This window comes from Triturus cristatus, chromosome 4_1 (assembly GCF_964204655.1).
Source record: "Triturus cristatus chromosome 4_1, aTriCri1.1, whole genome shotgun sequence".
Lineage (NCBI taxonomy): Eukaryota > Metazoa > Chordata > Amphibia > Caudata > Salamandridae > Triturus > Triturus cristatus.
Genome location: NC_140585.1, coordinates 745190562 through 745214387, shown reverse-complemented (window position 1 = coordinate 745214387; position 23826 = coordinate 745190562). Strand labels below are relative to the sequence as shown.

Genomic DNA, 23826 nt, shown 5'->3' with positions numbered 1-23826 from the left:
CTACGAGTACGCTTGATCCGATGAATCATGTAAAGGATGAAAAGTACTAGAAATAGGAAACAAGCAAGAACTGCTCCAATATTTAAGTCGGACTTCATCTGTAGCTGAAAAGTGAAAAGCATTAGACTATCCCTACTCTATCTCTAAGGTGACATCCCTACTTAACATTTCCCAGGCAAAGTCAGTTAAAGGTGTCAGCACGTGAATACTTCTGAAGAAGCACATTCACAATGTAAGTCAGGTAACCAAAGCTGCAGAGTCCATTCTAAGATGCTCTTCCCAGATCAATCTTTTAACCCCTTCTCCTAATTCATCCTGTCTCCTTCTGCCTCTCCTCCCTCGGGACACTTTCCCTAATACAAAATGCCCACAGATCACCTCATCTCAACAGACACCTCTCCTAGGTAATTTTCCACCGTCTTCCACACACCTCCCAGTGTTCATTCTGATGACCTTGCTTCCCAAGCCTCCTCAGTGAGAAAGAACACCGGCTCCCAATTATCAACATTCCATTTACAAAGTATCGTTTCTCCTCCATGCCTAACTCCTAAAACAAAGAGCGTTAGTTCTAACTAACAAAGGCAGCTTCTCACACCTGCAACTGAAACGTGAGAACAGAAAAACCTTGCATGCACATGAAATTCGCTGACTACCTCTAAATGCGAGAGCTTACCAGGGAAATTACATTTTCAGGCCTACACAATTCGGCCAACATAAGAATAAACGAATAGGCCCTTCAAATGTACAACGTGAGCATTTCGTTTAGGCCTTTACACGTACATTTATATGCATGTTAATATTGCTTCATCTTGCAGCACCTAAAATTATTACATTCTAAATACAATTTGTCATTTTCTCATGCAATCTTCATCATGGTGCACTTTTAAATTGGAATACACTACATTACACATGAGCTTTTCATTAGACAAATATAATATACTTAAGGTTACAGTTTCAAATATAAATGCCATTTCATTTTTCCTGCATAGTACAAAATAATTTACTATTCGTCCACATACACATTATTATTATTACGACACACTTTTAAGATCAAAGTTAATATAACATAAGAAAATATGCGGGTAGTAACTATCCATGATTATGATGCACACCTACAATTTTTAGAGCACCATCGCGCTCCATCAATAGAAAGGCATGCTGCTGGGATAGTCAGCATCTGTTTCTTCTAGGATAGATTTCTACTTCTCATTGTATGGCAAGGTATGCTGCTGGGATATTCAGCATCTGTTTCTTCGAAGACAGAGGTCTGCTTCTCCTTGGATGGCAAGGCATGCTGCTGATGCTGCAGGGATATTCAGCGTCTGTTTCTTTACGGATAGACGTCTGCTTCTCCTTGTATATCAAGGTATGCTGCTCGGATAGTTGCGTCTGTTTTGTCTAGGATAGCATGCTAGGATGATTGACTGCCATTGAAATATAAATTGGAGACCAGTCTAGAGTTTCTCCCCTTAACTCCGACCACTGACCATCGTATTTCGTTAGCACACTACTGACTTGGATCGATCGAACAGCTGCCTAATTTGGGTGGTAGGTAGCGTAATGTTGTCTATTTTGTAAATTGTCAGCCAACTAGCTAAACTAGTGTTACTTCATTTTGGAACAATCATAGCAAACTTGAAACATTGTAACAATATGTCAAACACCTCTGTCCCACTCCTTGAACACTGCATATATCAACCATTGTAAACGATTAAAGTCTTGAGTATGCCAAAGAAAACAGAGGACGTTATGCTATTTACAGTATGGGCTATAATTGTATTTGGGGTTGTATATGTGTTCCAGAAGTATTGTTCTTAGTTTCAATTGCCACCATTTCTTCTATCTTACTAGACCCATTCACTTTAACAACTATTGGTCAGACTGGAGAATGGGTTTCAATACAAGTATGTGTGCCATACTGTATCTGTGTTCAAACCCATATACATCTCCTTGAATAAGACTTAACTGCTCCTCTCTCTACTCCTGGAAAGTCAGTTATACAAAGGGAATAACTTAAATATCCAGGTTGAGTGTAATAATATTTAAGGGACACCAAGGATAAACAACAATACTGTCCTAGGGAGGGGAGGAGCCAAGATGGCGACCGGAGCAGACGCTTGAGCGCCCGGCTCCGTCGGCCCTTTGCCTCGGACTATCATCCTGATTCCTATCCTCGCCGATTTTCGAGGTGAAACGTGTGCGACGACGCGCTGACCGCGCCGCCGCTTTCCTGGAGTCTTAGCCCGCCCGGATGCCGGAGTTCTTGGTGCTTTTGTTCTCCGCACTGGACCCCTGCTCTATTGTGGCCTTGGCCGGACCCGCTAGCGCAAACCTGAGCCCCGCGGTCCCGATCCCACCTCACACCACGGACTGTCGCCAGATGAGCCGGGGGAGAGACGCCCGGACACCTCCTGCACCCTGCACCTGACGGGCTGGAGCTATAGGGTAAGCCCCGGTGTGTCGGGTCTCCTGCCCCGCTCTGTGGACCGCGCTGTGGGAGGCTGCAGACCCCCTTCTTCTATTGCCTAGTCGGCTGCAAAGAGAGCCCGAGGGAGGGGAAGTGACTGTTGGCTTTCCCTGTTGCGGCGCAGACCTGAGGGGAATTGCCTCCTTGCTACGACCCCCCCCGGCCACTGTACCGTTCAGCGGTAAAACATGGCGTTGATTGCCTGCTCGCTGCTGGGGGGTGATACTCCGGTCTCGCCCGCTGCCCGCTTCGCCCTCCCTCTACCAGACACCAGCTCCACAGTGCCGTCCCGGATTGCTGCCGATGTGGGGGCGCAGCTTCCGCCGACATGCGGCTCCGTTCTGGCTGCCCTGCGGGACTTTCGTCTACAAATGTGTGTTGGCTTGCAAGCGCTGAGTGAGCGGTTCGACTCCATACTGTCGGCTGCGGGTCGTGAGCGCCCCGTTTGTTATCAACAAGGCGTGGGTCTGCCAGTGCTTTTGTCCTCTTGCGGGGACGCAACGGCTGTGTATAATCGTGCTACACTGGTGCCTGCATCTGGCTTTCCCGGCACCCAGGATCAATCGCTCTCCAGCTCAATTGCGGATACTTTGTTTCCCCGTTCATTGCTGCCTGCTTCGTTGTTGCCTGCCTCATCGCGTCCGCAGGAGTATCCAGCTGAGCGACACCTGACGTCCTCGAGGAACCGTTCACGGTGGCCTACTGCTTCTTTTCTGTGGAACTCCTGTACTTTACAGGCCAGGTCTGGATTTTATGTGGTGCACAAAGGGACCTCAATAGATGGTCGGCGGCCATTTTGTGACTCTACTTCACCATCTTCTCCCAAGCGGCCATATTGTCTTTGTCTGCACGGGATGCGGGGCCTTCATGTAGGGGCTGGTTTAATCTTAAGCCCGCGATCGGGCCAGGGCTAGACTGATTTATATCGCCATGGTTTCACGGATGGGCTGGACTGGGACTGGAACTGTTTGCATATGTTGTGCGCACTCGTCGCGATTTGTCTGCCTTCATTTAAATTGTTGTGACACGTTATCTTCACACGACCGCTTTTGGTGTAGTGGGTTCTCAGTGTGTGGAGGCATAGCTGGCCAGTGGTTTCGGGCGCTCCGAGGTTACGTAGGCTCCTCCCCACTTTCTTCTCTGTTTTCTTATTTTCTTTACTCTATTCCTACTTTCTCTCTTGTCTACATTTCGGGTTCATTGGGCGACAGGCACTATGCTGGGGGGGGGGCAGGCCGTAGCCTCCGCATTGGTGTAGGGTGGGGGGGTAATTCACTGTTTCTATTTAGTTCTATGGGCCTTTCTCTTTTATGTTTCTGCGCTATACTTGTTTCGATTCGGGGTCTGGGTGTGGGGTGGATTGAGTGGGGGCGGCTCTGGAGGGGTGCATATTTACTCATGTGACTATCCTGTTATATAACTGCATCGCCTCACTGTCTGAGATTTTCTATGGCCGTTTTAATGATGCTGCTGCTCTCCCGTGTGGTGAAGCTATCTTGCGGACTCGAATCTCCTTGGTTCTTATTCTCTACTGACTTTTTCCTTGATAAAATTATTTTGAAAACCTTAAAATTAACCTTCACTTCTCCTTCCCCTGGTGTCAAGGATCTCTCCAGTGTATAACTCATAAATCGTTGCTAATTTTGACCGTTGATGCACAAGGGATGTAATGTTTGTCTCAGTGCTTAACCGTATCGTGGCCGGCCTGATGGTTGTAGGCCCGTATTTGTTCTTTTACTATGCACAAATAAAGGTTTTTAAAAAAAAAAAAAAAAAAAAAAATACTGTCCTAGGACCTGCAGACAATGCCTCACATTGTTAGGCAAGTGATAAGGCTATGGTTTGAAGTCTTCTGGATACCACAGTCCAATACATTTACAATACGCCATTTGAAAGGTGGCTGGCACCGGACTGGTTGAGAGGTCAGGACAGACAATCCCCTCAGTAGAAGAGCTCAGGCAGTTGTGTAAAGCTAAAAATATTAGTTATATACAAAAGGAAAGTTTCATATTTCTCCTGCTGACAAGGCAACCAGGCAGAAATGCTGCTGGTGCAAGGCCTAGGTTTCCCCGCCTAGGACCCCTCAGCAGTCACCCCATGGCTCTTGCTCCTAATCTCCCTACCCTCTCCACATCATAATTACAAGAGATACTAAGAGAGAAGCCTGGGAGAGGATAAGGTCAGAGTTTACATGGGAGAAAAGTAAGGCTCCTGCAACAGCAAGAGAAGACTCCAGAGAAGAGGTAACAAGAAAACGCAGAAAGAGAGATGTCTGATAAGGAGTAGGAAAGGGCACATCAATTGAAATTCCAAAAGTTGGATCTGGAGATAAGTCACCCCACCGTCATGGTGGTGAGCGACACCATCAAGATGGATGTGTTAGCATGTCTGTCCACCATTGAGTTAGATTGTGACATGTAGAAAAGAGAAGGCTCAGCAATTCCAAGTTGTTTTCTCTTAGTGGAAATAAGGTGATTCTGGAATTGAAACAGATTGATCATTTGTGCTTGAAAGATGTCTAGAGTAGATGGTTTGGGCTTATCAATGTCCAGAACCAGAAGAACATCAAAAATATGAGTAAGGAACAAGGAGCCTCACAGTAAAATTGGCTGCACAGAAGGAAGTCACATATTTTTCGGATGAAACCAATCACTTAGGAGGCATTTTTCATCTGTTTGTCAAATAAATGTCTCTTATATGGTTGTACTGTTGTGTCGAGCCAGCACTTGGCTGACTTTCAGATTCCAGATCTCTAGCATCTAGCTACAACTGTGCATAAGTTGGCAGCAAACCAGCCGCGGCCCGAGCTGATAAGAGAGTGGGGCCCGGTGGGGGTGTGGGGGATTTCGACAGACGACGATGAGGGAAAATTAAATAAATAATTAATTTTCCCTTGTCGTCTTTTGTTGAAATCCCCCCGACCCGGTCCCACCACCCCACTGCTCTTACCTGCACGGGCCACGGCTGCAGCAAACTAAGAATGACTGAAGGAACTGGGTCAACAGAAGACAGGGAGGGGAGAAGTATCCCCAGTATGGAGGCCAGAATTGTGAACAGAATGGTCATGACAATTTCAAGATAGCAGCTTACTGTATTCCGAATCTACTGGAGCACGAAGTACAAGAGTTGATAACCAAGTTGTGATCCCCTGAAATGCCACAGAGAGGTCATAGGCCCGACAACGCTGAAAGGAGGACGTCATTTAGGCAACCCTTGACTTTTGTTTGCTTTGCAGGTCAGAACCAAGGTGGGGAGGGTTGTGGTAGAAGTGTGTTAGGATCCTTCTGCACATTCGTTCTTAGGAATGATCTCCTCCAGTTGTGCATGGTGACAGGCATTCTGGCTTTGGTCCTTATGCCCCAACAGGAGCCTCCACCATGGGAGATTCTTAGAAAGGCTCACAAGGAGGCCCAAGGCACTGTGTAGGTTGAATCTGCCACTAACACTGCCTATTGACCATTGGTTTCCAAAGGACCAAGAGAAACAGCCTCACGCTCCTGACTCCGTGAAGTGAAATGCGTATTTTCATAGGTGAGCAAAGAGGTCTTATAAGTGGTTTTATAAGCCTCACACCATATGATCTGGTTATTTTGAATACTGCCTCTGCTATAGCTACCTGCCGTCCACGTGTCGAGATGTCCCTGCAGGGATGAGTCATGCGTTATATCAAGTTCCAGATAACATAACATACCATAACATATAATCACAGCTGAACTGGAAGGAGAAACCAGCCCTTGCAATTCCACTTGACCAGCCCCCGGGGGTTGGGAGGAGGGGGGGGTTTGTGGCACTGGCAAGCACTAGTTGAGAGCAGTGATGGCGATTTTGTTTTGTACCAAGGGGGCGATATTGCAGCACTGCTGCCAAACCGGCCCCCAGTGACAAAACTGGCCCCCACCCCTCCGACCCACTGGGGAAACACCCTGTGCCTGCTATGGCCAGTCTGGCCCTGCATATAATGAATGCAACTGGTTGAAATTCATAGTGGTATGAAACTGAAGTTACAGCATGTCCATTCCCTTCTTTTCATAGTTTGCTTCTACTTCAAGCTAACCTTCTTTTGGGTGGTAACCTTTCGTCTGTTCCTTTTGTTCTTTCCTGGTGTATTGTTATAGAATATCTCTTTTTCCCTTTCTCCTTTTGAAGGAGTTGAGGTCCCCAGAGTGGAATACACGGATGTATGTCGTTACAACGCACACTTTTACAACGCATGCACTTACAACGCATTTTTTACAACGCAACATCCATTACAACGCATTCCATTACATAGCATGACACTACAACGCATTTTTAAAAACTACCTTTACAACGCATTCCATTACATCGCATACTACCTTTACAACGCATACCATTACAACGCATAATATTAAATTGCATTTAAGGTAAGTATTAGATAGTATAGGAGTAAAAATTACTTTTCTAACTCCAGGGGGTGCAACAGTAGGGAAAGTGTTGGATAGTATAGGGGTAAAAATTACTATTCTAACTCCAGGGGGTGCAACAGTAGGGTAAGTGTTGGATAGTATAGGGGTAAAAATTGCTATTCTAACTCCAGGGGGTGCAACAGTAGGGTAAGTGTTGGATAGTATAGGGGTAAAAATTACTATTCTAACTCCAGGGGGTGCAACAGTAGGGAAAGTGTTGGATAGTATAGGGGTAAAAATTACTATTCTAACTCCAGGGGGTGCAACAGTAGGGTAAGTGTTGGATAGTATAGGGGTAAAAATTACTATTCTAACTCCAGGGGGTGCAACAGTAGGGTAAGTGTTGGATAGTATAGGGGTAAAAATTACTATTCTAACTCCAGGGGGTGCAACAGTAGGGAAAGTGTTGGATAGTATAGGGGTAAAAATTACTATTCTAACTCCAGGGGGTGCAACAGTAGGGTAAGTGTTGGATAGTATAGGGGTAAAAATTACTATTCTAACTCCAGGGGGTGCAACAGTAGGGTAAGTGTTGGATAGTATAGGGGTAAAAATTACTATTCTAACTCCAGGGGGTGCAACAGTAGGGAAAGTGTTGGATAGTATAGGGGTAAAAATTACTATTCTAACTCCAGGGGGTGCAACAGTAGGGTAAGTGTTGGATAGTGTAGTGTAATATTATGCGTTGTAATGGTATGCGTTGTAAAGGTAGTATGCGATGTAATGGAATGCGTTGTAAAGGTAGTTTTTAAAAATGCGTTGTAGTGTCATGCTATGTAATGGAATGCGTTGTAATGGATGTTGCGTTGTAAAAAATGCGTTGTAAGTGTAGTGCGTTGTAAAAGTTGCGTTGTAAATGTTGTTCCCCGAACACACACACAAAACTAAGGGCAGAAACCATTGTCCACTATCCATGTCCATAATAATGATAACCTTCCACCTGTCTTCTCATGTCCGTAACTCAGGTGGCAACCTAGAGTGGCATTTAAGTCTAAACCAGACACAACTAAAAACAAGCAGTGTTTGGCCCAGTGCACATACAGTTATTCTTTCCACATCCTAAAGACCTGCCTGAAGGATTCTGGGACCCATCTCAAAAACCATATCTGAAACTCAGTCACATATTTTGGTTCATTGTCCACTCACCAATGAGCCAGAATAGGGCATCTTCCAAACTTTATCACCCGAGTGTGCAGGAGTGTTTCTCTAGCATCTGAAGATATAGTCAGATCCAATCGTCTGTGATAGAAAAGGAATTGTAAGCACCGACATCACATTATGAATGTTGCTGTGATACTATCTGCATCTCAGATACTTAGCCATACCTGAAGGAAAAAGCTCTGCAACAGACCTTACCGTGATTACTGCTCATGTATAGACGGGACAGCAATTGGTAAGAACTGCAGTCAAAGGCCACTGTTACTGCTATGCCACGGTCAGTGGAGCTTTGCATGTATGACCAGCATAGTATGTAATGATGACATCAAGTTCCAGGTAGCGGGCAACATCTGTTAAAGAACGTGTGTCAGTGACGTTCTGATATTGTGCCCTATTTCCCACAGAGAGAGCGTAACGTATACATGCTTACAGACAAGCCCCATTTTCTTTAGAAACTACGCTATGTGCTATGATGGTCATTTTGAATTTATGCATGTACATTATTGTAGTGGAAGAGTTAGCGCTCTGGTCTATGCGCCTTGTGCAGACCAGCGTTAGAGAGATTATTGGAAAATGTTGTTTCTCGTTCGAGAGCGAGCTGTGGAAATTAATAACCTCTCGGGACACACGGCGCATGAGGTATTTTCTGCACGGTGATAGGCACACCCTTACTTGTGCCACTCTTTAAGGATGCATGTGCCACACGGTGATAGGCACACCTGGAGTTATGTGATTACGTGATAATTTTACACAGTGATTAGCACATCCGGTTAATAGTGGAAACCTTGTTATATATATATATATTTACGAAAAACGAAATACCAACATTTTCAGTGCTTGGGAAGTGTGATCAACAGACACTGGTGGAAATATTTTTTTTCCGTATTTCTTCTTTTTCTTCCTTATATAGTTATAGGCGATTGAGAAACATTTTAAGTGTTGGTTATCATAACTGCTACAAGTGACTTGTCTTCAACATGTCCAGAACATCTGAACCTCCTCATTTCCTTTCTGATAAGGGAGACCTTGTTCTGCAGTGGAAACATTGGAAATACATTTGTGACTCATATCTCATCACTATGGGGGGTGAGAAGTTTTCTGTGGTTCAGAAACAAGCAATATTATTGCATGATTTAGGTATTGAAGGCAGGAATGTTTATGAGAGACTTGATAAGGTAGAAATTGGGGATGGTGAGGGGGAGCCTAATAATGTTTGTGGCATGTCGGTTATGATGTTGGGAAGACATTTTGGCTCACGTGTGAATGTTGTGTTGGAAACGCACACATTTTTCACAAGGGTGCTTGGGAAACAAGAAAAGATTGGAAGTTATGTGGCGGCTTTGAAAACCTCGGCTCGCATATGTGAGTTTGATCACTTATCTGACTCCTTGGAGAGAGATCAAATTGTAAGATGTTCTAATAATTCTAAGACTCAGGAAAAATTACTTTCAAAGAATCCCTGTTTGGCTGACGCGATATCAATGGTAGAAGCAATGGAGAATGCTAGCATGTGAAATGCGGGATGAGAAAGGGGAGGATAGTTCTCTGGCTATAGAGAGAACCTGTAAATGAAATAGATAAAGGGAAATCCGAGTGCAAAGGTCACGGAGAATGTCAAGTATAAGGAGGCTGGAGTGAGGAAAAAACAAATCAAAGAGGATTCTAGAGGTGTTAGAATGAAATGTTTTCGGTGTGGAACTGAAGGGCATATGTCTAATAGCCACAGTTGTTATGCTAAGTTTGCGACTTACAATAAGTGTGACAAAAAGGGTCACTAAGCACATGTGTGCAGAAGTACAAATTCTAAACAGAATGTGAGCCAGGTGAATGCTGAAGAAAGCAAATTTGTGTTGAGTGTGAGGAATGATGGGTTCGTTGATGCAGTTCCTATAGAGATGCCAGAGTGACAAATTGTGGTGAATTTGAAGAATGTGTCTGTGCTACCAGACTCAGGGTCTCCATACACAATAACTGGAGACAGGAAATGTGTATGTAGCCATAAGAGGTCACAATCTTTTAGGGTGGAGACAGCAAAGAGACATGGGAATAACCTTGAATCCTAATGCCAAGGATAAGGTGATGGTAATTGGTGAAGAAGGATATCCAGAAGGCATGTGCACTGAATTTTCAAAGGTGTTTAGCAACGATCTATAACTGTTAAGGAATTTTGAGCACAAGATTGTGCTGAAAAGTAATGCTACACCTTTTGTTTCCAAAGTAAGGAGGGTTCCCCATATGATGTGGACGCCACTGGAACAGTTACCATATGAGAATGCCTAATGCTATCTCAAATGACTTGCCTTCAGAGTGCCTTGCAACAGCCAACAAACCACCAAAGACACATACACTTGCTAGTGACCTACTATTATGTCAACAAACACTTTATCATTGTCTAGTGTTTGGCTCTCTTGAAATTCTTAATCCAAGGAGCACTTCTAGAATCCTGTGACCTCATTGTGACTGAGGGTTCTAATGATGGAAATCACTTGGTTTCGTGCGTGCCTTACTTCAGCTCACAGTGTGTGATCCACTTTGTTACACTTGTGACGATTGATAGGGGAGTCCAGTTTTAACAACCTGAACACTACCAAAATCAGGAGTAGTCGTTTTCCTGCCAGCAGTGGGAGTTCCAAGTCTGGTTTTGCAATTTCAGCTGGGTAAAAACCCCCTCATGTTTGAATTATTTTGAGGTTGCCTTACCTTCAGATCAATGACAAAAGTAATCTACTGCTGAGAGGCGTGATGGTAAGAAGCTCTACAAAATTTTGAGGGATCACAATTGATCTGGTGAAGTCAAACACTGCCTGTGCATTCCAGGCATGGGGGGAGGTAACCGCAGTGTCACCAAGGGACTCATTCATAGCGTCACTGGAGTGCGCTGCTGAGCGCTTCACTCATGGTGGGCGGTGACAAAAACATCCCCAGATGATGCATTAAAAGAGTGTCTGGGGTGCACGGCTTAGTTGTTTATCGGCTGCGGTAAACATTAGGACGTGTTCTTGCTTCTTTTGAGGAAGAGTACACCGTTGTAGCAGAAGCTATGTGATGCACTAGTAAGGGACACATCCAAGTGTTCAAGGTTGGTAGGGTGTGTCAGCCCTGCAAGTAAAATGGTTGACACGCTGATATTACACATGTACACTATAGACTTCCTTTGCTTTGAACACAAGTAGCTGTTACAACTGACATAAAGCCATTGCAAGTATTTAAATGGCAATTGCATTAATACAAACCCTACCTTCTAGTCAGCAGTAGCTTTGTGCTTTCTCAATTGTTTTGTACAACTGCCCTTCATTATTGAAAGAAGTCTTCCTTACCAGGTCATACCTACACTGAACAGATTGCTGGTTGCACAATTTAAGTGAAAAGTTTGAAGGTGTGTATGATGTTTTCTCTGTCCCTGCACCTTTCATCTGTGTCCTTTATCTTATAGGTTGGAGTCCATCTGAAAAATATTCAACTGATCTTCTTGAAAAAGCCAAGTTACTTCATTGGAATGGAAAATACAAACCTTGGAACTACCCTAGTGTGCGCACAGAACTGTGGGAGAAGTGGTACATACCTGATCCCACCGGGAAGTTCAAACTGCTTCGCCCCAACAGTAGATGAGATCTAGAACACCTAGCCATGCGCACACTGACTGTCATCGAAGACAGATGCCAGTGCCTGAATGCACGCATTAAAAGGATGGCACCAGCCAGAGGTCATTGCTCAACTGCAGTAGAAGGATGGCAGAATGGGGTATGCAGAACCCAATCTATCGACGCAAGGCTGGGCTCATTCCTCTGCCCTCTCTACTCCAGCTTTGCCTATAGGGACATGCCTTGAGGCATTACATTTTCACAGATGTCTTCAATAAAACTAAGTCAATTACAGGGATTTTTACCAACTGCAATTCATATATTTTGAAAAGATTTTGCAGGCTGAACATATTAAAAAATGCAGGCACCCTTAACTCCATCATTACTAAATCAACTGTTTGTTGTGAAAGACATGCAGCTCATCTTTATTCTGTTCCCTAGAATTATATTGGAACACACCAGGCGGTCGCAGAGAATTCTGGAAAAAAAAAATTGCTATTTCACTGTAATGAACTCCTGTCGATTCCCATCTGATGTATTATGTGTCTTCTATGTCACAAAGACCTGCTAGTTTTGAATGAAAGTGTTTTTTTGCATAGCTGCAGTACACTTGTTGGTAGTTCAACTCTGGTTCTGCCAGAGCCTTCGGTGTTCTGCTCCAATGCTTAGCCTTAAGGGAAGTATGTCTGACCCATGCTCGACACTTATGACTCATTCTTCTACATAGTGGTTTCTAGATAACAACGCCAAATGTGTTGTTGTACTCCATTCGACTGTCTTCCAGGGATACCTGTTATTGTACTCACTCTATTCCAATCCAGGGATATCACTTTATTATGTTGAAGCTACCTTTGTAGTTTTTAAGAAATACAAACTGACTTGTATCGAGAGAGAGTGAGTGCACCTGCGTATGTGACATTGTTCACAATTAGGTCTGGCTTTAGGGCAGTGCAACTGGTACAGCCGCACTGGGCGCTGACCTGGAGGGGTGGGCACTGACCTCAGGTAGGGGCGCTGTGTTTACAAATAACTTAAGATTTAAAAGCACCTGCTGCAGAGTTCCTTGTGCTTCCAGCTTTCAGGAAGCAATAAAAATGTCAAGATAACTCTTGTGATTAATGTTCCTGCTGCAGAGAGGGACCCAAGTTTTGTCTAGTGGCAGTTTTGATTCACCATAAAGTAGTGTAGAGGGTTGAAATGCCTGCTACAAAAAACAGGTCTGTATTTTATGTGGATAGCTGAGTGGATTAGTAAAGCTGGCCTTTACCAGCACTTTAAAACAAATGAAATGTATGTGAGAGGAGTGTTATGGAGAGATGAGGGGCACTTTTCCCAGTGGCAGTGAGGAATTCTAGGAGGAGGTCACGGGGTAGGGGCACCAAAAAAGATTCTCGCACGGTGCGCCACCAGCATTAAGCCGGCCCTGTTCACAATCTCATTTCCTCTCCTGAAGTTTTCTTAAGAGGACAGCCCATTCCACCAGCTTTTCTCTTGGGAATGATATTTCTGATTAATAAATAATGGGTGCTTAACGTCATAAACTTTTTGCATTAATACTAAAACACAGCATTTTACAAAACTGTATTTTCCTACGCTTGGCTAAACTAGGCTCCAATAAGCACTGGCTCCCTTTGAATCCCAACACAGCCACAATGTCTGTGTTTTCAGTTTTCCTCTCACTGCACCTAGCAAAATATGCACTATGAATTGCTCTTCATTGACATGCTGTACTCGAAGAACTCCTGGTAAAAACTTTCTTCATCTTTGTATCAATTCAAGGTTCGCCCTGCCTGTGCCACTATAAGGCTATTCATAAAATTAGTCTGTCATTGTTTTGAGTGCATTGAGATTTATAATGAGATTTATAATGTCATATGACCTTAAGTCAAAGGGGCTGTATTAATATTCATTTAGGTGATGTAAGATGATGCTGCGTTACATTCTGTATTCTGATTTGTTCACTTGTGTAACAATTCGGTCTCCTTATGCTAACACTGCAAATTTTACTTTATTTTGTTATTAAAAAAACAATATTACATTTGAGAGGTGAGCCAAGTCTGGTGTGCCCTGACTTTACAGAGCTAACTCACATAAGTCTGTCTCTTGCTTAGAGCCTCATGTTAATTCCCTAAATTTATTTAACATGCTTTTTTGACAAACTGTTGTTTTGCTTTCTGTATTGCACTTTAATTATTTGATAAATCGTCTTGGTTTCTAACTTTTACTGGACTCGAGCCTCCTTCAGACTTCAGGTATATTGAATTTACTATGCTGGTTTAAGTACTGCCTGTCTAATCTCCTTAGGGACATGTTGCCTCATATGTTCTTGAGAACAAAACCATTAAGTATGCACTTTATCCAAGATTTTCGGGTAAGGTAGCATTAACACTCTTATTGTCCCATCTGCATAAAACAGGTATTGGAGCTAGAAAATGTTGATAATTTCTTTGAGGCTTCTCCTGTCCATCAAAGCATCATCCATGATAGTCTAAGCGTACATCAATAGGGGCACTTCTGATCCGTTTCTACCCACATGGGTGACTGCCCGTGTGGAACCAAACAGCAGAATCAAGCAACCAGGTCAATAAAGGCTTCAATGTTCCTGCTGCCAGTGTCTGTGTACAACATGAATGTCAAAGCATTGAACTGTCAGCTGTTCACCATTCTCAGTTCAATAAAATAAGAACTGAGTGTGAAAATAATACCATTGAATTCGAAAATAATATCTCTGAATATAATGCTTTGACAGATTGTTGTTTAGAGTGGCACAAGGATATTCTTTCGAGAAGTTTAACTCAGTCCCATATACATACCTCTTTGTCTACTCTCAAATCCACTTTTCATTTCATTCACTTGATAACATTTGTGTTTGTAGACCCTCAGGCATGGACATTTAAGACAATTGGTTACTCAGTTCAGCAATATCACCAAATACTTCAATTTTGTCATCTTCCATTGATAGGGGTGTGGATCAAGGTCAGCTGCAGTAGTAGATCTAGTTGATGGCAAAGCTTCACATTTCTCCCAGCTGAGACAGTGACCAGAAAACACTGAGAATCTTGTGATCAGTGCTATTAGATGCGTGATGGAGTATGCAGGATCTTTCAGTGTCTGCAATATGTCCCGTTGCTGAACTGGCCATTGCGGGCACCAGGCGTTTTCCTGGTGGGCTGTAAGGGTGTGGGCTGGTTTTTGACCCGTGAGGCCAGGTTTTGTTACTAGGGGCCGGTTTTGCGTTAGTGCTGCAATATCACCCCCAGTAACAAAAGCGACAGCAGTTTTTGACACTAGCGCCCCTCCCCTGGGAGCCGGTGCTTCTCAGTAGCACCCCTCCACCCCAACCCCACCCCTCAGGCTGCCTCTTGATATGTCTTGTGGTGCCCACCCTTGGGAGATAGCTGTTTGCTTTTGGTTAGAGGGAGTTAACAGCTCCCACCCAGCAAAAGCAAACATAACTTTGCTTTCTGCAAGCGGGAGCTGTCAAACAGCTCCGGCTTGCAGAAAGTGGAGTTTTCATCTGTTTCCTTGCACGCACCAGAAACTAGCATAAAGAGGGAAAATAAAAGTCAGCAACGAGCATAAAGAGGGAAAATAAAGGTCTGCAACGAGTAGAAAGAGGTAAACTAAAGGCCTTCACCAAGCAGAAAGAGGCAAAATAGAGATCAGCAACGAGCAGAAAGAGGCAAAATAATGGTCGGAAACTAGCAGAAAGAGGCAAAATAGAGGTCAGAAACGAGCAGAAAGAGGCAAATAGAAGTTAAAAACAAACAGTAAGAGGAAAAATAAAGGACAGAAATTAGTAGAAAGTGAAAAAATAAAGGTCAGCTATGAGCAGAAAGAGGCAAGATAAAGGTCAGAAAGAGGCAAAGTACAGGTGAGACACTAGCAGAAAAAGGCAAAATAAAGGTCATAAATGAGGAGAAACAGACAAAATAAAGGTAAGCAACAAGCAGAAATAGGCATGATAAAGGTCAGAAACGAGCAGAAAGAGGCAAAATACAGGTCAGAACTGAGCAGAAAGAGGCAAAATAAAGGTAGGGACGAGCAGAAGAGGCAAAATAAAGGTCAGAAACCAGCAGTAAAATGCAAAATAAAGGCCAGCTACGAGCAGAGGCAAAATAAAGGTCAGCAAAGAGCAGAAAGAGGAAAACTAAAGGTCAGCAAAGAGCAGAAAGAGGCAAAATAAAGGCCAACAATGAGCAGAAAGAGGAAAAATAAAGGTCAGCAACGAGCAGAAAAAGGCAAAATAAAGGCCAGCAACGAGCAGAAAGAGGCAGATCAGAAACAAGCAGAATGAGGTAAAATAGAGGTCAGAAACGAGCAGAGAGGCAAAATAGTGGTCGGAAACTAGCAGAAAGAGGCAAAATAAAGGTCAGAAATGAGGTGAAAGAGACAAAATAAAGGTAAGCAACGAGCAGAAAGAGGTATGACATAGGTCAGAAATTAGCAGAAAGAGGCATGATGCCGGCTAGAAACGAGCAGAAAGAGGCAAAATAAAGGCCAGCAACGAGCATAAAAAGGCAAAATGAAGGTCAGAAACAAGCAGAAACAGGCAAAATAAAGGTCGAAGTGAGCAGAAAAAGGCAGAAAACGAGCAGAGAATGGGCAGAACCCACTCAGGCACTCATGCACCCACTAACAGAACAAATCAGACACTCTCACATCCACTCACAGACCCAATCAGACACCCATGCACCCACTTACAGAATCACTCATACTGTCCCTCACCCACTCACAGATCTGCTCAGAGACTCACACCCTGACTCACAGACTCATGCATCCACTCACAGACAACTCAGACACTTATGCAGTCACTCACAGACTGACTGACACACTCATGGAGCCACTCACAAACCCACTCAGACACTCTCACACCCACTCACAGACACACTCACACACACACACACACACATACACTCACAGACCCCACTCTATCCCTACCGTGGCCTCTTTACTTTTTTTCAATATTTTTTTGAGGGACTCGGCTCAAGCAGAGTCTCAAGATGGCTGCCAACACTTCTAGGTTGAAGTTGTGGCAGCCAATCAGATCCCAGCACAAGATCAGGAGCTTCTCCCCAAACATGGTAACATTGTTGTATACCCAATTGGTATATTTAATTTACTGGTAAATCCCTTGTAAAGTGGTGTACCATAAACCCAGGTCCTGTAAATTAAAAGCTACTCATGGGCCTTCAGAATTGTTGGTGCCACCCACATAAGCAGCCCTTTAGCCATCTCTCAGGCCTGCCACTGCAGAGCCTGTGTGTGCAGTTGAACTGCTACTTTAACTTGGCATTTGAAACCCTTTTCCAAGCCCTAAACTGACCTTTTATTAAACATAAATCACCCATAAGGTAGGCCAGAGGTAGCCCATAGGGCAGGGTGCTGTGTAAGTAATAGGAAGGACATGTACTTTTAGGTTTTGCATGTTCGGGTAGTGAAAATGTGTTTTTCACTCCTGTGAGGGCTACTTCTCTCATAGGTTAACATTGGGAAATCTTTAATGCACATTTAAGCTGTAATTGCTGATTAGAAAGAAGTAGTTCTCATGTTTTATATCTTTGGAATGGTATTGATAAATCCTCTTTACTGGCAAAGTGGGATTTACAATTACTATTTTAGAGATGCCACTTTTACTGCTCTGCGTGCCTGCATCCTGTCTCCAATAAATGTCTGGGGATGGTGACAGCTATAATTTATGCATTCCCCCTACACAGCCACAATAAACAGAAGGTTAGGTTTGTCCGGGTACTTATCTGCATTCATGTGCATTCTGGTGGCTCTTCCTGGGCAGGAAGGGAGGGAGGGGCTGACACTCACATCTGAATAGGTAGTGGTCTGAGCTCACACAAAGGGCTGTTTATCCCCCCCCCACTCACAGACAAACTGGAGCCAGGGTTGAAGAAGAAAGGATACGTGTGCATTTCAAAAACTCTTCTTTGAAGTCACCCCCACTTCAAAGGCACATTTAGGTATACGTACTGGGTCTCTGAACCCACCAATTCTGACACTTTTGGGCCTACAACTGGACTCTTTCAGAAGAACTGCTGTGCTGCATGAAAGGCTGACACTCTGCTGAACTACTGACCAGGAAGGCCTGTTTTTCTTGTGTGCTGCCCTGCTGCATGCTGCTCTCTGACTCTGCTGAGGAGAGATGGACTCTGCCTTGCATTGAAGTGATTTTCAATTGCTTGTTGGCTTTCGTTCTGTTGCTTGAGACTCAGGGATATCAAAGTCTCTACCCATGCTCCTGTGCCTGGTTCACTCTAGTCTACTTTACCTCACTGCACTGTACAACACTTTACTCCACTCTATGCCACTCAACTGTATTCCACCCTACCACATTTTCCCACACTCTATGACACAGCATACCGCTGCACTGTACAACATACCACTCCACGCTACAACACATTGCTCCACTTTTTGCTACGCCACAACACTGTACTCCACTACACAGCACTGCACTATACGAGACACCACTCCACTCTATAACACTTTAGTCCACTGTACACTGTGCCACTCCACTTGACTAAACTGTATGATAGTCCAGCCCACTCTGCACCACTGTATGACAGACAATGTGCTCCGCTCTACTCTACAATCTACTCTACAACACTCTACTACACTGTATGCCCCACACTGCGCAACACTCTAGTCCACTCTATGCCACTTTACCACACTCGACTCAACTCTATGCCACTCGACTCCACGACACTACAGTTGACGATACTCCAATGTACGACACTCAACTGTACTGTACCACACACCATTCCACTGTACGCCATGCGACTTCACTCTACAATACTCCACTCAACTATCCGACACACCACGCCACTCCACTCCACTGTATAACACTTTACTCCACTATACACAACGCCACTCCACTCCACAACACTAGACTCTATGACACTACACTGTAGGACACTATCCTTTACTATACGGCACTGCACTTAACAATGCTCAATCAAATGACACTCTGCACTATGATTTGAAACACATTTTTATTAAAAAATAAAACCATTTAAATTTAATGAAATAACCAAATGTTAAGACTAGGTTATAATTATGAAAAACTTATTTATTCTTTCCATACAAACTTGAGAAATTATAAAATTATATCAAATTTACGCACCACTAGTTATAACTTGCCTTTATACTTTACGCACCACCTTCAATTTACTAAACATTGCGCATCTCCCTACACATTCTTCTCGCTTCAATTGCCAAATTACGTTAACTATAAGTCACCACTGTACCATGCAGTGCGTTCTGAGAAATTATGGGCCAGATGTATGATGGCTTTTAGTGGTCGCAAACAGAAAATCGGTCTGTTTGCGACTCTAAATAGCATTTTCACGTGCACTAACCCTATTTTGCAAGTCGGTATCCTATTACCAACTCGCAAAATAGGGTTTGTGGGTTGCTATTAGGAAGGGGCATGCAAGGACGTCCCTCCCAAATAGCGAGTCGCAAGAGCATGTACGATTGTATTGCGACCAGAATGCGGTCGCAAAACCATGGCAGTTTACTGCCTACTTTAAGTAGGTGGTAATCTAGTCACAAATGGGAAGGGGTCCCTTTGCCCTTTGTGACTGGCAACAAAAACATTTTTAAGAGCAAGTGATGGTCCCACGGACCACCACCTACTCTTAAAAAACTGAAACTGAAACATTTCATTTTTCTTTTAGAAAAGAATCCTGTTTTCCTTTAAGGAAAATGTGCTGCCTTAAAAAAATTGTTGGGTGTATGCTGTCCATAGCAGGCCCCCATCACTGTGTTATTGCCCATTCCCAATGAGTCGCAAATTGTGACCTGCCTAATGAATATTGATGAGGCAGATCATTTGTGACCTCATTGGGAATTGCAGTTTAAAAGACACATTACTACATTTCATTTTGCTCCTCGCAAATGGCAAGACGCTAAAAATCGCAATTTGCGAATCACAAAATGTAATGGTTGTACATCTGGCCCTAAATCACTTCTGATGTAATGTGTTATTATGACTGCTATGATTTCATATGCTACGAGTTATATAATTTGCAAGGTTATAAACAGTGCATAGTGAAAGAGCGAGTTATAGTTAATGTAGTTTTTTTGCTTGCTCTAGCCGGGTGGGAGCAATGTGCATATCCCTACCCGCAGAAGGTTCATCAGGGAACCAAAAGTCTGCTCCCATCCAGCGGGAGCATTTTTCAAGCCCCCACTGAGTGAGAACAGAAATGTCTTCCCTGCCTGCGCTCCTGCAGGCAGGGCCGGCATGCCTACTCCCACCCTGCGGAATCTTAAAAAATGCTCCTGCCAGGTGGTAGAAGATATATGTTTCCCTGCCTGTGCTCTTGCAGGCAGGAAAACTACTGTGTCTCAGTGTTGGGCTCCCCTTGACACAGTAATTGAGATGGACCCGGGATTGGGATCCCTAGGGTCTTAAGAGGTTCGGGGAGGGGCTCCACGTGGCCCCTCCTCTCCCTTTTAAGTTCACTTTTGGGATGGGGTCCCTGTGGCCTTTTACAGCTCAGGGAGGAGGGCCGCATGTCCCCCTCCCATTATTTTCCACATCGGCCCCAGGGCCTCACACAGGTTTGTGGAAGGGATCCACATGCCCCAATCCCCAAAAGGAATATTTTGCGCTGCTCCCCCGGACCCCAGGTCTTGATACCAGGCCTAGGAGGTCTTTTACTTCTTTTCTAGGACTCTGGACTGGGTCATGAGTCTTAAGAGGGCTGCCATCACATCCTTGTTGATGTTGTGGCAGTCAATCAGATCTCACTATGAGATCTGTCGGCCCTGCGGATCCTCTGCAATGATATATATACAAAGTTTTTGAGCATGACTTGCCCAGAATCTACTGAACGGATTTACACCAAATCACAAAAATCACTCTGGACCATAATTTAGCTTTCTGCCAAATTGGGTGTAAATCCGTTCAGCCGTTTGGAGGGTAGCTGTGTCTAAAGTTACTATAGGAAGATTAATGGGGAAAACATGGTTTGCTCCCCCCCCCCAATTTCTCTGCCCACACCCCCATTTCTCTGCCCCCACTTGCCAACATGGGGCAAATGTGAAGAACTTTTTGGGGAAAGTTTTCTGGAGAGTCATCAAATGGAGCAAAAGTTATTCGGAAAACTAAAAATGTTTTTCCTATGGAAACATGATCCTTACTATAACTACCCAGTGGCGGGGAAAAATATATGTTTATATGTACATATAAACACAGGTTTTGATCATGGCTGATCAGTCCTACTTTTATGTCACTATATATACACCTATACCATCATGCCTCTATGTGGTATTTTGGGAAACATAGTTCATTTAAAAAGTTAAGAAATCTGAACGCTACTGCAAAAGTCTTTCTGTGGATTTTATACATTTATAGTGAAGGAAGCTGATCATCAAACAAGCTATCAATTGTAAAGAATTGATAAATGCTGAGGGATGTCACATGAAAAAGACGTACAGGAATGAAAAACTGGAATATCATATGAGGGCATGGGCGGCAATGCTCTCAGAATTATTAACGCCGCCAGATGTAAATGTAAATGTGTATGTACTTGTATAGCGCACTGCCACCCCCAACGGGGGTATCCTGGCGCTTTTACTCATACCGCTGTGGAACCCTTCCTGGCCTTTCCCTGTGAAATGTCCACTCCTGGGCACCCCCATGGTGAAGCCAGGCATCCCAGTGCTGCTGGGGCTGTTGTGGAGATTAAGCAAGCTATTGCCCAGAGTTGCAGCGTGGGACCCATGAATAGAATAGGCACCGAGGCGAGAATTAACAGGTCCAAGGAAATTGAATCCAAGACCCGCCAAGGCGGGGGATTGAACTCTGGTCCCGGGCCAGAACTCTGCATCAGGGTCTGCCGCTCTAACCATTGAGCCACACTTCATAGATACCTCCATAGATAGAGAGGGCAGTGAGAACCTGATTCAGGTGATATGAAGACCTATCGATGCAGGGAGACTGACTCTGATAACCCCATTCAGACTTTAAACGATTATGGTCCATCTGGCCCTCTATTCATGACCCTAATTTAATTCCATACGAATTACTCTTCACTCACACATGGAGATCGGAGCCGGGGGTGGGGGCGACATTATATTATGTAAATGCACTACAGTGGGGGCCGAATACGATGCCGTAAGAAACGGCTCCAACCCTCAGTTGGAGCCGTTCCAATGGCATCGTAATTGGCGGTTCAAATTCCTTTCCGACAGACCCATTTTGATGGGGTCAGTCGGAAAGGAATCCAAACAGGATTTCTGAATGGCCTCTGGCGGGCTAGGAGACACAGAAAGGCTGTGGGAATCTGACTTTGGGGCCCCCAGCAGGGCTCCCATGGGTTCAAGGCTGCCGGATGGCCGGGTATGTTGATCCCCGCACCCGGTGGCAGGCACCTTTTGGTGCCTGCCATGGGGTGCAGGGATGAACTGCACCTCAGCTCTTTACAATCAGAGCATGCATTCCGGTTGGAATGCATGCTCCCATTGTAAAGAATAGGAATGCGACCGAACAGTGTTCGGTCGCATCCTAATTGCGGGGTTGGGACAAACGACAGGAGGTCGTTCAGTCCTAGTTCCCAAACGATGTCGAACGGACTCAGGTCCATCCGACATCATAATTGGGGCCTTAGTCAAGATTTAGCACATTGGCTCCCTGATGTTAATGTATGTTTCTTTGTCCTTGAAATGTTGATAAATATTATGACTTTAAAAAAAAAAGTTTAAAAAAACAAACAAGTTATCAATTGGAAAGTCACTGCACTGTGGCTTTCATGTGTGTCGATATATTTAAAGTGTTCATAATACATGTGTCCCGTTTTAAACTTATGTGCCCTTTTATGGCTGTAAATATAAGTTCGCTTTGCCATTTTCTGCGTCTATATTATGGATTTCAACATGCGCATTAGTGCAGTCCTTTGATGCACTTTTAATGCAGTGGGGTATTGTGGATCATGTTGTCTGACATTTTACTCAAACCGAAACATTCCTTTTGATTATATGTCCATAGCCGTAATCTCGAGTGTGTGTCAATGCAGCGCTGCATTTATCCACCAATATCGACCAACATGTTATCACTCAATTGTTTCATTTCAGCTGAGGAGTCTTCTAGCTTAGCCTCTAAGTGAGATTACAAATGATGTACTACATCTTCTCGCAAGTGCACATGTAATTCTATTATCTCACAGTATGCCACTACACTTAATTTATCCATATTGTAAGAAAGTGGTTTATTATTTGGGGTGGGTGACTTCCCACCTCAAGCAATAATCACCCCCCCTTTGTCAGGGTGAACCTTCAAAGTCATTACGTTGCCTTTTCGCCCTACCCGGCCATAGTGGTGGTGCAGCTCTGCTCTCCAGCATCTCCTAGCGTCAGGATGGTGGCCGCCAAGAAGACAAAAAAGTCCCTTGAGTCTATCAATTCGAGACTCCAACTGGTTATGAAAAGTGGCAAGTATGTGCTGGGATACAAACAAACGCTGAAAATGATTCGCCAGGGGAAAGCCAAGCGGGTTATCCTTGCCAACAACTGCCCTGCTCTGAGCAAGTCTGAGATCGAGAATTATGCCATGTTGGCAAAGACTGGTGTACATCACTATAGTGGGAACAACATTGAACTGGAAACAGCTTGTGGAAAATACTACAGAGTATGCACACTGGCAATCATAGATCCAGGTGATTCCGATATCATTAGAAGCATGCCAGAGCAGACTGGCGAAAAGTAAATCCTGAGCGACTTTTGCTCTAAATAAAACTAGTTTCAGAAAACTTAAAAAGGAAAAAAAGTCATTACATTAACCTGAGTTCAAACCCCCAAGGAGGTGCAGCACAGAGCAGATAGGCTCAACTTAGGGCAATGTGTAAAGTATTAATGTATTAGCAAAACATTAATAAAGTCAAAAAGCAAAACAATAAAAATCCCAAACTGAATTAGAGAAATAGAGAATAATCTAATTGAGAGAAAAAAAAAATCCTATGAGGGGTACTGGAGATATGACATTTTAAAGTTTTAAGTAGGACTAGCACCAAGAAGCATTTAGTGCCGATGATAGTCAGTGGTTGCGGTAGACTTGGACCTAGCCGCAAATTGAGGTAGGCCACGATGGTGCACGGGTCGGATACACATACCAGGTTCATCCTGTTCAAAGATTTTACCTTCTGATTTAGGGACACATTTTTACGTTGGCGGCCCAGTTGAC

The 23826-nt window shown here is 44.0% G+C and overlaps 1 protein-coding gene and 1 pseudogene across 2 annotated transcripts in view; both read left to right on the top strand.

The window, feature by feature from the left end:
- GLT8D2 (glycosyltransferase 8 domain containing 2) overlaps window positions 1-13854 on the top strand; it is a 138445-nt gene extending 124591 nt beyond the window's left edge. For both annotated transcript variants that reach the window (XM_085653251.1, XM_085653252.1), the window contains exon 10: window positions 11483-13854. In XM_085653251.1, coding sequence (XP_085509377.1) covers window positions 11483-11658 — 176 coding nt within the window. In that variant the 3' untranslated portion in view covers window positions 11659-13854. The remainder of the gene's footprint in view (window positions 1-11482) is intronic.
- A 9125-nt stretch (window positions 13855-22979) lies between these two features.
- LOC146855461 (large ribosomal subunit protein eL30 pseudogene) lies at window positions 22980-23352 on the top strand (annotated as a pseudogene).
- The last annotated feature ends 474 nt before the right edge of the window (window positions 23353-23826 follow it).